Here is a 15,991-nt window from a genome sequence, read left to right as displayed (position 1 = left end):
AAATATAATGTATACAGTCAAATTGAATAGAACGATATACATCGTATTTTCTTGATTTTTCTGTTGTTTGAATACAACTGATCAATTCAATATAGTGAAATTGAATACAATTTAATATTGTGCTTTCCGTTATTAAACACCCGTAATCACTATTTTTTTAGGCAGATTAGCTCACTGTATTTATAAATGCATTCGCACGAATACATAGAATACATAATTAAATATCTGTAATCCTTGTTTTTTACCTCATTGTATTTATAAATACAGTCGCGCGAATACATGGAATACAATAATAATAACAGCGAAATTCATGTAGAATTGATTTTGTTGAATTAAATTAGGAGTGATACACGCTAATTGATCTTCTTTCCGTTATTAAATAGCTGGACTCCCCTATTTTTTAGGCGAATTTCGCTACTGTATTCATGAATACAGTAACGCAAATACAGCGAATACAGTCGCGTACAGCTGGACTCCCCTGCTTTTTAGGTAATTTTTGCTATTGTATTCATGAATAAAATAGCGCGAATACATCGAATACACTCGTGTAACAACTGAATAGTAGCTATTGAAAATAATTATATATATAGTAGGTATAGAAAGTTAATAGACAGTAAACAATAATAGTTTCTAAAATTGCTCATTATTCTATTCTATTCTAGTGTGCAATGAAGTAATTAACTACAAATAGTCTAATGAGCCTGCATGATTTTAACGAAGTGAAATTTCTGTATTTCTTTCATTGAATTAGGTAAAAAGATAAAGACTCGTCGCGTACAAGATATGTATAAATATTCAAAATGAAATGTCAATCATATTCATGGCTAAGTTCTCCAACATCAGATATTCCACTTGATCTCCTAAGCAATTCATCTTACTGGTTCCATTCCCTGCATTTTCAAACTCACAACATTAGAATAATGCTATACTAAAACTACCAGGTTAACGTCTAACTCTCCTCCTTCCATTGCCATTGGATTAATCAAACTTAATAGGTCGTTTGGAAAAAAGCTTGTCCTCATTTTAAGCTAAATTTTGTTTAAAGGACTTAGCTTATATAATTGTCAGTGTAAAAAAATTATACTATTAGCGTGATTTAATCTACTAATATATTGTAACATATTATTTATTGTACTTCTCCGGTGACTAATTCAACTTATTATACACATTTACAAGTAATTATCTTTGGGTGACATAATAATATATATAAAAATCGTTTTAAACTGAAACAAGAAGAGACGCATACCGTAAAAAGAATTTGGAATGGTTTGGTTGAAAGTTGGATATTTGGCAAACTTCTTGAGAGGGCAAGAGGAAAGTGGAAGAATTGGTATATTTTGGCAATTGCAAATCTCAATCATGTTGCCATCTGGGTCGTGGAAGAAGAGTTGATCCACAGTGACTCCACCTTCTTTCACCGTTGCTGTTACATACTCAATCTTCAACTCGTCTAATCTCTCAATTATGAGGTCCATATCCGAGCATTGGAATGAAATGTGATTGTCTTTTGGATTTATCTTTCCCTTCTTTGGCTGTGCATCTTCTTTTCCTAGCAAATGTATTCCAATTCCGTGGTTGAACAACCTGCAAAAATCAACACAAAATATCAGAGATTTATTTTCATTGTCTCAACCTGAATCGATGTTTATAAATTAGATTTTAACTTATATGTACGGATAATGCTAAATAATTTTACACATGCACTTGTGATATCATTTCCAAATACTGGCACAAATGCATGTAAAATATATATATGTGTGTGTGTTGGAGAATATTATATTGGTCATACCAAGCTCCTTCGAAGTCGAAGGAAGAAGGCCTCTGGATTAGAACAAAACCAAGAACTTGCTCAAAGAATTGGACACTTGTAGGAACAGATTTGCAGACATAGGAAACATGGTTCAGTGCTAACAAAGGCATCCTTGTAATTTCTTCATGATCAGATATTGAGGATGATGTCGTTGACGATCGCCAGTTGAAGTTTGTCTCCTCACCTAATTCTGCTTTCACAGTCACTTTTCCCATTCTTTCTCCTAAGGAATTCAATTCCTCCCTTTATAATGAGTAAATTAATGATAATATATCTTGGAATAAATAAATAAATAGATGGAAGAATGAATACACCTTAAATTTTTGTGAGGAACTTTACATACAAGTGCACACATATATATATATATATACAAGCAAATGAGAAGGGAGCATGGTTTTTGTAGGTACTCACTCTTTCCCTTGTACGGAGGATTGGGTTGGGTTAGGTGTGGACGAGGGGTAAATCAATCCCCTCTTTAACTTCTTTTGAAATTAATTATTCATATGTCAAGGGTTTACCCGATATATAATCACGTCTTCGGCAGTGTTCAGGATCAAATTCTGTATATAATTAAGTAGTGCTAAAAATAATTATGTCTATTTCAAAATTTATATGGTCTAAATTATGAATCCATCATCGAGTTGGATCAATAGCTACACCGCATATGTGTACTTTATTTTAACTCTTTCACGTAATCATGATTAATTAACTCGATTTTACTTTTATTTAAAATTAAAATTATTTAATTTGGTACGAAAGGTTCTATTTGTATATCATGCCCCTTTACAATTTTAAAATTCAAGAAAATGACATTTTTAGATCTCTTATGTATAAAAAAAATATATCTTTTACGTATAAAAGTATATTTTCTATGTTTAAAAAAAAATAAGGGTAAGGTTATAAAACTAAAAACAAGATTGCAAAGAGCCGAAAAATCAATTGACCTACACGTTTTCTTTTTCTTTTTATCCAAATTCTCCTAAGACTTTGTCAAAGCACATGACTCAATAGTCAAGACTCACCTGCTTAAATCTGTTCTATTCATTTCAGAGTGACGTGCCACTCCTAATCTTACTCGGTTTCACTTATTGCTCTTTATTTATTTTCTTTTTCCCCAGATGTTTTAACAAATCTTTGTTTGTTTGTTTTATTTATTTATTGTTCAGAACTTCACTTTTATTAAAGGGACCTGGACCGATCTAGCCTTAAGCTTATGTGTTTTCCTAAACTTAGTAATTTTTGTCCAAACTTTATATTTGTATTAAAAATTTATTAAATATATATAAATATTTGATTATAAACTTATTTATTATTGTATATATAACTCGAAGTTGTTGTAACCTCATAAACTTTAAAATTGTGACTATATACATTATGTCACACGCGGTAGGCCTCTTGGAAAGCTACCAAGTGCTATTTTGCTGCACAACTAAAAAACATTTAGAACATAAATGTGTCTAGTCTTCAATAGTTTAAACTTGTCACAATTTAAAATGACATATAAGGAAACGGAAATCTTGGTTGAAAGTTTCACTATTATTAAATATTTATCGAACAATTTCTTTTATATGTTTGGCAAAGAGTCCATCCCACACGCATGACTATAGCACGAGAGGACTTGTAAAAATAATTAAAACTAATAAATAATTATATGTGTGTGGGCTATATGTAAAAACATTTAAGGTTTATCCAAAAGTGGCAAGAATTTAAATAAATCTATTAATTTTAGTAATATTTGGTCAATTTCCTCTCTCACGAAAACAGCCGTTATGCTAAATTATATTTTAAATTTGAATAAAAATAAATCACATTACTATATACCTTTATATCATAAAAAACTCGCTCGATCAGCTGTTTGCACCAATCACAATGTATGAGGAATAGTAGTTGACTAGTTGTCACCATTTTAATTCTATCAAAACTTAGCTAGTGTGTGATATAAAATTATTATTATTATTGTAACGACCCGGCCAGTTGTTTTAAAAGCTGTAGCCTCATTCCCCTAATTAATGCTCATTCTGTACTTTATAACTGTTATGTGACTTGTCAGGGTAATTGGTTCGGGTACGGTGAGGTTTTGGAATGAATGGGAACGCTTAGTTCCAAAATTTAAAACTTAAGTTGAAAATATTGGCTGGATGTCGACCTATGTGTAAACGACACCGGAATAGAATTTTGATGATTCCAACAGCTCCGTATGGTAATTTTGGACTTAGAAGCATGTTCGAAATTTTATTGGGAAGTCCGTAGTTAAATCAGGCTTGAAATGGCTAAAATAGGAATTTAAGTTTGGAAGTTTGACCGGGGAATTGACTTTTTGATATCGGGGTCGGAATCCAGTTCTGAAAATTTTCATAGCTCAATTATGTCATTTATGACTTGTGTGCAAAATTTGAGGTTAATCGGACTTGATTTGATAGGTTTCGACATCGAATGTAGAAGTTAGAATTTCTAAGTTTCATTAAGCTTGAATTGGGGTATGATTCATGGTTTTAGCGTTGTTTTATGAGATTTAAGGTTTCAAATAAGTTTGTATGATGTTTTAGGACTTGTTGGTGTATTTGGTTGAGGTCCCGAGAGCCTCGGGTGAGTTTCGGATGGTTAACGGATCAAAAGTTGGACTTAAACAACTGCTGTAATTTTTTTTCTTTTCTGCTAGAAATTCGGAGGCAGAAATCGAAGCCATGATCGAGCCCAGGATCGAGGGCCAGATCGAGGCCCGGGATCAAGGGCCAGATCGAGGCCCATGATCGAAATGATCGATGCCATGATCGAGGGTCAGGATCGACGCCATGATCAAGGGCCCGGATCGAGGCAGGATCGAGAGCGGCTTGGGCAGAATTGGAAGTTATAAAGCAGGGGACTTCGTCCCATTTTTTATTTTTGATAAATTAGAGCTTGGAGAGATGCAATTTTTGGGAGATTTTCAGAGAAAACATCGAGGTAAGTGTTCTTAACTCAATTATGGTTAGATTACCCGAATCGATTATTTGTTTTCACCATTTAATCAGTGTTTTGAGATTGAAATTTAGAAAAATTTTAGAAATCTCATAGAAATAAATTTTTGAGATTTCGGTGTCGAAGCGGAGTTGGATTTGAGTGAAACTGGTATGGTTAGACTCGTAATTGAATGGGTTGTCGGATTCAGAGACATGGGCCCCACAGGCAGTTTTTTGAGTTAATTTCGGATTTTTATTGAAAAATATAGTATTTTCTTATGAAATTGATTCCTATAATTTTGTTGACTGTGTCGAATTATTTTGGCTAGATTCGAGCCATTCAGAGTTGGATAATCGAGGAAAAAGCTTACTAGTGGATTAAATTGGAGCAAGTTGAGGTAAGTGACTTGTCTAACCTTGTGTGGGAGAAATTTTTCCAAGGATTGGTATTGATGTGAAAATTATAATATGTTGAAAGTCGTGTACACGAGGTGACGAGTGTGTACACGGGCTAAATGTGAAAGATTATATTTTTAAGTTGTGTAGATCACTATTGCATATTAATTAAATTATTTTTTCTTGTTATATTCTTTATCATTGATCTGATTTATATACTTTAAATTTGTTTGACCTTCTCCTGCTAATTGTTTTCATCAGTTTAGCTGAAACTTGATTTCTTTTATTCGGTGCATTATTTGAAGGTGAAATTTCTTTAATTTAAATATTATTAAAAATGAAGTATTTTTACATTTAAAAATTTGATATTTAAACAAGGTGGTAAATTTGTTGAATATTATTTTTGCTGAGTTATTTATTCTTGAATATTTTGTGAGACTTTGTACTCATTGTGATTGAGTCGTGAGCTTTCTGTGGTGAAAAATATTATTGATGTTGTTTATTTTGGCAAATTGAATTATTTGGGCACTTGAGGTATAAATTGTGATATATTGTGATATTGATACGCATGCTGTAGTATAAGGCCTGGGTGTTGAATCGCATGCGATGAGATAAGGGTGGCTTGATACGTGTGGCTAGTAGGAGAACTACTAGAAGTCATGCAATGTGATAAGGGTGGCTAAAACGCGGGATGTTATTTCGGAAAAAATATTTTCCTTAAAAATTAAATGTGAAGGCTCCCGCGGTGATATAAGGAAATGAGATATTGTGAATTTATTTATGATTTGGGACTACGAGGCGGTACCTCGGGAGTGCCCTTGTTGATATTTATTTATGGTCGCAGTTGCTTTTGATTATCGTTGTGATTTTCTTAAAGATCAAAAATTTTGTATTGTTTTCGCGAGGTATTATTTGCCATTATTTTGTATAGTTAAATGGTGACATCCTACTTACTTGATTCATTTCTATTGTCATTTTATTTTTATTATATTGTTAAATATTTCACCTTGCCTTTATTATTTCCAGTAGGGTCTGACCTGACCTCGTCACTACTCTACCGAGGTTAGGCTTGGCACTTACTGGGTACTGCTGTGGTGTACTCATACTATGCTTCTGCATATCTTTTTGTGCAGATCCAGGTACATCCTAGAAGTCCAGACATCAGTAAGCTACCCGTGTACGGAGACTTCGAGGTATATCTGCCAGCGTCCGCAGACTCCGGAGTCCCCTTCTATTCTTGTTATGTTGCTTCCTTATTTTCTTTAGATCCTGATATATAGAGACATTGAGGATAAATTCTTAGAAGCTTGTGACTTATTTCTACCAAGTTTTGAGAGTTGTAATTATGTGAATTTGCATATTTATTTATTGCAGATTTCTATTGTTATTCCGCATTGATAGGCTTACCTAATCTTAGAGACTAGGTGCCATCACGATATCTTACGGAGGGAATTTGGGGTCGTGACAAGCTGGTATCAGAGCTCTAGGTTCATAGGTGTTATGAGTCACAAGTAGGTTTAGTAGAGTCTTGCGAATCGGTACAGAGACGTCTGTACTTATCTTCGAGAGGCTATAGAACTGTTAGGAAATATTCACTTCTTTAATTCCTTATCGTACGCATTTGTTGACTTCAAAATTTTAAACCATTGTCATTTTATTCTCTCACAGATGGTGAGGACACGCTCAATTGGATCCGATGATCAGACACCTGGAGCTGCAAGAGATCGGGGCCGGGGCAGAGGCCGAGCCATAGGCCGAGGAAGACCACGTGATGCAGCCAGAGCACCTGCACGAGCTGCTGCAGCAGAGCCACTAGTAGCTCCAGTTGGAGAGCAGGCACCCGAGATTCGGGAGCCAAATATTCCGAAGACTGCTTTTAGGACTCGGTATGGTCATTATGAGTTCCTTGTAATGTCATTTGGGCTAACCAATTCCCCAGCAGCATTTATGCACTTAATGAAGAGTGTATTTAAGCCCTATCTTGATTCTTTCATCATTGTGTTTATTGACGACATTCTGGTGTATTCCTGGAGTCGGGAAGATCATGAACAACACCTGAGGACTATGCTTCAGACTTTGAGAGAAAAGAAGTTATAATGCAAAATTTTCAAAGTGTGAATTCTAGCTTGATTCAGTGGGATTTTTGGGTCATATAGTTTCGTGCGAGGGGATCAAGGTAGATCCGAAGAATATTGAAGCAGTGCAGAGTTGGTCCAGACTGTCCTCATCTACGGAGATCCGGAGTTTCCTTGGTTTAGCAGGGTATTATCGCCGATTTGTAGAGGGTTTCTCTTCTATTGCTACGCCTATGACCAAATTGACCCAGAAGGGTGCTCCGTTCATGTGGACCGAGGAATGTAAGGAAAGCTTCCAAAATCTCAAGACAACTTTGACTATAGCCCTAGTATTGGTATTACCTACAGGTTCAGGGTCTTATACTATGTATTGTGATGCATCGCGTATTGGTCTCGGCGCAGTGTTGATGCAAGACTGTAGGGTGATTGCCTACACGTCCAGGCAGTTAAAGGTACATGAAAAGAATTATTTGGTCCATGACCTTGAGTTAGCAGCTATTGTTCATACCTTGAAGATTTGGCGGCATTATTTGTACAGTGTCCATTGTGAGGTCTACACCGTTCATCAGAGTCTACAACATTTGTTTAAACAGAAGGATCTAAATTTGCGGCAGTGGAGATGGTTGGAGTTGCTTAAGGATTATGATATCATTGTCACGCCCCAAAACCGAGGAGCGCGACCGGCGCTTAACCGAGTGAACCCGATCGAGCAAGCCTCTTAGATTTCATTCTACCCAAACTCATCTATAAATGGAGATAATACCTATTTTGATTAATTAGACAAAATGGTGTTCACGTCTACAATACCAATTTATTTTTAATAGCTTCATCATTTTTTAAAGTCTCAATGGATAAGTAATACAACCACAACATAACATATTTTGTCTTTCCCAGCACCAATACACAACCCACACTATGTCTACGGAGCCTCTATAGATAAAGAAGAGTACAATGATAATGCCGGCAACAAGGCCCCGGCTATACCTCAAACAGAATACACAAAGTACAAAAGATTCATGACCCCAGAATGAAGTGGGGCTCACCAAGTCAACTGGGAAGAAGGTGCACTGCTATCACTGACCAATATCTCCCTTTGTGGAACCACCCGCATCCATTGAAAGATGCAGTGCCCCCGGTAAAAGGGACGTTAGTACTGTCGAATAGCACTAGTATGTATAACTAAACACTCTCTCAATAGAATGACAAATAATACAAACAAGATTATCATAACCTCAATTTAGGATCAAGACACTGTTCAAATTAATTTCCATATCTCACATTGGGAGATTTTTAGTATCGATATACCATTATTCCACATACCAATACCACCGTACTCTTAGCACGGAGTCCGATCACGACCCGATCGGCTAGGATATCTCAGTAGAGACATCAACCATAATTTCTCTTAATATCAATACCACCGTCTTTAACACGGAGTTCGATCACGACCCGATCGGCTAGGCTATCCTTTAGGGACATCTACCACAATCATAATATCAATTACAATTTCCAGCACAATCACCACCATGTGTGCGGTACGGTGTCCGATCACGACCCGACCGGCTAGGCTGTCTTATTTGAGACATCAACCTTTTTATATCAATCATCGCATTTCATATTACTTTCACATCTTTTCATTTCATTGGCACTAATGGCCATAATTATAAGATCATTCTTGGCACGTTGGCCATATTCAGTATTTCATACTCACCTTATCAATTTCAAATATCATTATCATCATCAACAACAAATACAATTCAAATCAAGGTGTGTAGTACACATGTGAGCAATTTAGAGTCTAAGGCACACAAAGATATTTTACAAAATTTGGCATAATAGCTTTCATTTGAACTTGACTTAAAGTCGAAACATTATTAATGCACAGCCCATATTTTAACACATCCTCAATTGGTAACATAACATAAATAAAGCATTTGGGATGCTTGTTGAACATATATCTTTCAACCCAATCTTACTCAGAATAGCCAGTTTCGTAATGAATCACTCGGGACTTACATCATTTACATGAATATCGTGGGATTCAATTCTAAGAGAAGAGTTTAGCCAACAAATCTCAATTGAGCTTCCTTAAACTCTAGCCGCGGCTCAGACTTTTTGGGTTGAACAATGCACCGAAAAGTAAAGGAAAATATTTGGCGAAAAAGTGCATTTCTACGGTCTATTATGCGACCGCAGAATTACTCTGCGGACCGCATAATGGCCGCAGAGTAAGGTAGTTAATTGAGTCAGTTGGAAGTAATTATGCGGTCGACTATGAGACCGCATAACTATTATGCGGTGCACTATGTGACCGCAGAACAGTTATGCGGACCGCATAGTGACCGCAGACTCAGGCAGATGTTTGGTCATTTTGGACACCAATAATGCGACCGATATGCGGTCCGCATAACCTTTATGCGGTCGCATATACGACCGCAGAACCTATTCCAGAGCTTCATTTTTGGGTTTTAAAAGCCCGACCCTACTTCGTTAATTACACATTTTGGGCTAAAGTTTAAGGAAGCTCAATTGAGGTATGTTGGCTAAACGCTTCTCTTAGAATTGAATCCCACGATATTCATATAAATTATGTAAGTCCTGAGTGATTCATTATGAGACTGGCCATTCCGAGTAAGATTGGGTTAAAAGATATATATTCAACAAGCATCCTAAATGCTTCATGTTATGTTACCAATTGAGGATGCGTTAAAATACGGGCTATGCATTAATAATGTTTCGACTTTAAGTCAAGTTCAAATGAAGGCTATTATGCCAAATTTTCTGAAATATCTCTATGTGCCTTAGACTCCAAATTGCTCACATGTGTACTACACACCTTGATTTGAGTTGTATTTGTTGGTGGTGATGATAATGATATTTGAAATTGATAAGGTGAGCATGAAATACTGAATATGGCCAACGTGCCAAGAATGATCTTATAATTATGGCCATTAGAGCCAATGAAATAAAAAGATGTGAAAGTAATATGAAATGCGATGATTGATATAAAAAGGCTGATGTTTCAAATAAGATAGCCTAGCCGGTCGGGTCGTGATCGGACACCATGCCGCACACATGGTGGTGATTGTGCTGGAAATTATAATTGAAATTGTGATTGTGGTCGATGTCCCTAAAGGATAGCCTAGCCGATCGGGTCGTAATTGGACTCCGTGTTAAAGATGGTGGTATTGACATTGAGAGAAATTGTGGTTGATGTCTCTACTGAGATATCCTAGCCGATCGGGTCGTGATCGGACTTCGTGCTAAGAGTACGGTGGTACTAGTTTTGTGAATAATGGTATTGGTATGGTGAATTATGGTACTGATTTTGTGAATAATGGTATTGTGAATAGTGGTATTGGTATGGTGAATAATGGTACTGGTTTTGTGAATAATGGTATTGTGAATAGTGGTATTGGTATGGTAAATAATGGTACTGGTATTGTGGATAATAGTATAATAATACTAAAAATCTCCCAATGTGAGATATAGAAATTAATTTGAACAGTGTCTTAATCCTAAATTGAGGTTTGATGTTGATTAAAGCTTTCATTGATATTATGATAATCTTATTTGTATTATTTGTCATTCTATTGAGATGATGTATAGTTATACATACTAGTGCTATTCGACGGTACTAACGTCCCTTTTGCTGGGGGCGCTGCATCTTTCAATGGATGTAGGTGGTTCCACAACAGGAGATATTGATTAGTGATAGCAGTGCACTTTCTTCCCAGCTGACTTGGTGAGCCCCACTTCATCCCGGGGTCATGTATCTTTTGTACTTTGTGTATTCAGTTTGAGGTATAGCCGGGGCCTTGTTGCTGGCATTATCATTGTACTCTTCTTTATCTATGGAGCCTCCATAGACATAGTGTGGGTTGTGTATTGGTGCTGGGGAAAGACAAACTATGTTATGTTATGGATGTATTACTTGTCCATTTGAGACTTTAAAAATGATGAAACTATTGGAAATGAATTGGTATTGTAGACATGAACACATTTTCAGCTAATTAATGATAATATGTATTATCTCTATTCATGAATGAGTTTGGGTAGAATGAAATCTAACAAGCTTGCTCGGTCGGGTTCACTCGGTTGAGCGCTGGTCGCGCTCCTCGATTTTGGAGAGTGACAAACTTGGTATCAGAGCCTAAGATTTTAAAGTGTCCTAGGATGTCTCGGAGCCGTGTCTAGTAGAGTCCTTATTATAAGAGCCAATGTCACCCCAGGAGTGAAAATTGATCATATATTTGATGATGAGGGTGAGCACCCGCGGGTGAGGATATTCCCCCAGTTACTATACTGCTTGACTCTGCTACAACTGATCAGACCGCACATGTCCCTACACCTACTAAAGGTACAACAGTTCCTCCAACTGATATACCGGTTCCATCTCCAGTTCTAGCTTCTGATTCTGATGTTTCTGATGTCGATCTTAGAAGAGCCATACAGATGTTGGCTCAAATAGTGGCTTCCCAGGAACAAAGGCCAAATGTTGCACCTACTTCTTCCAGTCAGCCAGGGGATTCTACTAGTTCCAGGGTGAACAGGTTTCTCCAGTTGGATTCTCTAGTGTTCACGGGTACTAACCCAGATGAATATCCCCAGGATTTCATTGATAAAATGCACAAGATTCTTCGAGTTATGCGTGCTACTGAGACAGAGGCAGCAGAATTGGCCTCCTACCACCTGAAAGAGGTGGCATATTCTTGGTTTGAATTATAGGAGGAGTCCCGTGAAGAAGGGAGCCCTCCGGCGAGGTGGAGTGAGTTTGCTGATGCCTTCATTGATCATTTCTTGCCCGTTGAGACTAAGGCAGCCCGTGCTGCTGAGTTTGAGAACTTGAGGCAGGGTAGCCTGAGTGTGTGGGATTACCATATGAGATTCGCGTACTTGTCTAAGTATGCTATTTACATGCTGCCCACTATGGAGGCTAGAGTGCGCCGATTTTTACAGGGCCTTAGTCCCTTGGTAATTAATGAGGTTGCTACAGCTGCCTTGAATTCTGATATGAACTATGAAAAGATGGTGGCATTCGCTCAAGCCACAGAGACCCACAAATTAAGGAACAGAATGGAGCAAGAGGGTAGTAATAAGTCCCGGTCTACGGGCAACTTTGGTGGTTCTTCTGGTGGCGGTAGGTCAGCCTGCAGATGAGGGTTATCAGAGCCATCACAGTCCTTTGCTCAGTCTTCGGCTAGTGCACCGCCATCAGGGCCTAGTCAGCAGCAACAGTGGAGCCGTTTCAGGCCCAGTCAGGGCAACAGGGGATCCAATCAGCAGAGGAGGCCCCTATGCCCTAGGTGTGGAAAGATGCACCTAGGAATATGCTACATGGACTTACCCATATGCTACGGATGCGGATTGAGGGGTCACATTTAGAGGGATTGGTGTTCGTCCCACCAGGGTGCGGGCAGGGGCCCGATACAGCCAGCCAGTTCTGCAACTACTACATCCGCAACACCTCCTCCAGCTCGAGGCACTCCAACACCCGCAAGGCGTGGTGCAGCTAGGGGTGGAGTACAGAGTTCGGGAGGATCCGGCCGTTTCTATGCTATGAGGGGTCGCCAGAATTCAGAGGCTTCTCCAAATGTTGTCACATGTATATTAACCGTCCAATCTCATGATGTATATGCTCTTATTGATCCCGATTCCACTTTGTCATATGTCACACCTTATGTTGCTATGGAATTTGGGATAGAACCAGAATAGCTTTATGAGTCGTTCTCTGTATCTACTCCGGTTGGTGAGTCTATTTTGGCCGCGCGAGTTTATAGGGATTGTGTTGTTACGTTGCGTGGTCGGGACACCGTGGCCAATCTTATTAAATTGAGAATGGCCAATTTTGATGTGATAATGTGGATGGATTGGCTTTATTCTTGTTTTGCCAAGCTTGATTGTCGAACCAGAACTGTTAGGTTCGAATTTCCAAATGAGCCAGTTATTGAGTGGAAGGGGGATGATGTAGTACCAAAGCGTAGGTTTATTTCTTACCTAAAGGCCACGAAAATAATCAACAAGGGAAGTATTTACCATTTGGTCCGGGTTATGGACACCGATGCTGAGGCACCTACACTTGAGTCTGTGCCTGTTGTGAATGAATTTTTGGGAGTCTTTCCGGATGAACTCCCTGGGATCCTACCAGACAGGGAGATTGATTTTGGGATTGATGTGATGCCAGACATGCATCTTATATCTATTCCACCCTACAGAATGGCACCGACAGATTTGAAGGAGCTAAAGGAACAATTGAGAGATTTATTAGAAAGGGGTTTTATCCGGCCAAGTGTGTCACCTTGGGGCGCACCGGTCCTTTTTGTAAGAAAAAAGATGGGTCGCTAAGAATGTGTATTGAGTATCGGCAGCTTAATAAGGTCACAATCAAGAATAAGCACCCACTGCTAAGGATAGATGACTTGTTTGATCAATTTCAAGGTGTCAGGTACTTCTCCAAAATTGATTTAAGATCCGGGTATCACCAATTGAAGATCATGGAGCGGGATATTCCGAAAACAGCTCTCAGAACCCGATATGGGCACTTTGAATTTTTGGTGATGTATTTTGTGCTAACAAATTCCCTAGCAGCCTTCATGGATTTTACGAATCGAGTTTTTAAGCCATTCCTCGACTCTTTTGTGATAGTGTTTATTGACGATATTCTTGTATATTCACGAAGTCGAGAAGACCATGCCGATCATCTCAGGGTAATTCTGCAAATCCTACATCAGCACCAGTTATATACAAAGTTTTCAAAGTGTGAATTTTGGCATGAATCAGTCATATTCTTAGGTCATGTAGTTTCTAGTGAAGGAATTAAGGTTGATCCTCAGAAAATTTCAGCTGTGAAGAATTGGCCGAGGCCTACAACTCCAACAGATATTCACAGTTTCTTAGGCCTAGCTGGATATTACAGAAAGTTTGTGGAGGGATTTTCTACTCTTGCCTCTCCATTGACTAAATTGACGCAGAAGGCAATTAAGTTCCAATAGTCAGATGCTTGTGAAAAGAGTTTCCGAGAATTGAAAGCAAGATTGACTACGGCACCGGTGTTGACTCTACCAGCGGGTATAGATGGATTTGTGGTATATTGTGATGCTTCAAGAATCAGGCTTGGATGTGTATTAATGCAACATAGGAAGGTTATAGCTTATGCTTCTAGGTAACTAAAGAATCATGAAAAAAACTATCCACCACATGATTTAGAACTTGCGGCGGTGGTATTTGCATTGAAAATTTGGCATCATTATTTATATGGGGTCCATGTGGATATATTCACGGACCATAAGAGCCTTCAATATATTTTCAAACAGAAGGAATTGAATCTGAGGCAGAGATGGCTTGAATTACTCAAGGATTATGACATTGATATTTTATACCATCCGGGGAAGGCTAATGTTGTGGCGGATGCTCTTAGCCGAAAATCTATGGATAGCTTAGCACACTTGGAAGCATATCAAAGGCCATTGGCCAAAGAAGTTCACCGATTGGCTAGTTTGGGAGTTCGTCTTGCAGACTCTAGTGAAGGAGGGGTAATTGTGTAAAATTGGGCTGAATCATCACTTATTGTGGAAGTCAAAGAGAAACAATACAACGATCCATTGTTGGCAAAATTAAAAGAGGGGATTTATAAACATAAGACCATGGTCTTTTATCTTGGCATGGATGATGGTACACTAAGGTACCAAGGGCGACTATGTGTTCCAAATATGGATGGTCTCCGTAAAAGAATTTTGACTGAAGCTCACACTTCTAGGTATTTCGTGCACCCAGGTTCTACAAAAATGTATCATGATCTTAAGGAAGTCTATTGGTGGAATGATATGAAGAGGAATGTGGCGGACTTTGTGGCAAGATATTCGAATTGTCAGCAAGTGAAGGCCGAACACCAAAGGCCTAGTGGGTTGGCACAAAACATAGAAATTCCAATGTGGAAGTGGAAAATGATTAATATGGACTTTGTGGTAGGATTACCGCGCACTTCGCGCAAGTTTGACTCAATTTGGGTGATTGTGGATCGACTCACGAAGTTATCACACTTTTTGCCGGTTAAGTCTACCGACACAGCAGAGTAGTATGCTCAGTTGTATATCAAAGAAATAGTCAGGTTGCATGGCACCCCAGTTTCCATCATTTCTGATCGGGGGGGGGAACAATTCACTGCTAATTTTTGGAAGAAATTTCAGCAAGGTTTGGGTACTCAGGTGAATCTTAGTACAGTCTTTCACCCGCAGACTGACGGGCAGGCAGAGTGGACTATTCAGACGCTTGAAGATATGTTGCGTGCTTGCGTTCTAGACTTCAAAGGTAACTGGAATGATCATGTACCACTCATAGAATTTGCCTTCAACAATAGCTATCACGCTAGCATTCAAATGGCACCGTTCGAGGCTTTATATGATAGGAGATATAGATCTCCCATTGGGTGGTTTGAAATTGGGAAAGTAGAGTTGATAGGGCGACACCTCGTGCATAAGGCTATGGAAAAAGTTAAAATCATTAAGGAGCAGTTGAAGACTGCTCAGAGTCATCAAACAGCCTATTCGCATGTTCGACGTAGGGATTTAGAGTTCAAAGAAGATGATTGGGTATTCTTGAAAGTTTTTCCCATGAAAGGGGTAATGCGATTTGGTAAGAAAGGGAAATTGAGTCATGGGTATGTCGGACCGTACAAAATCATTCAGATGACCGGTGAGGTGGCATACAACGTTGAGACTATTGAGGTAAATGAAAAATTAACTTACGAAGAGATTTCGGTTTATATTATTGAT

At 38.3% G+C, this 15,991-nt stretch overlaps 1 protein-coding gene across 1 annotated transcript; it reads right to left on the bottom strand.

Moving 5' to 3' along the window:
• Positions 1-631: 631 nt before the first annotated feature.
• LOC107785325 (glyoxylase I 4-like) lies at positions 632-2,269 on the bottom strand. The gene is made up of 3 exons (XM_016606601.2): positions 1,790-2,269; positions 1,247-1,584; positions 632-890 (listed from the first exon to the last, which is right to left on the bottom strand). Exons 1-3 carry the CDS (start codon positions 2,023-2,025, stop codon positions 796-798), a joined length of 669 nt encoding a protein of 222 aa, XP_016462087.1. The 5' UTR covers positions 2,026-2,269; the 3' UTR covers positions 632-795.
• Between the last annotated feature and the right edge of the window lie 13,722 nt (positions 2,270-15,991).

This window comes from Nicotiana tabacum, chromosome 19 (genome assembly GCF_000715075.1).
Source record: "Nicotiana tabacum cultivar K326 chromosome 19, ASM71507v2, whole genome shotgun sequence".
Lineage (NCBI taxonomy): Eukaryota > Viridiplantae > Streptophyta > Magnoliopsida > Solanales > Solanaceae > Nicotiana > Nicotiana tabacum.
The sequence above is the reverse complement of the archived record's forward strand: the minus strand, read 5'-3'. Positions and strand labels throughout refer to the sequence as shown.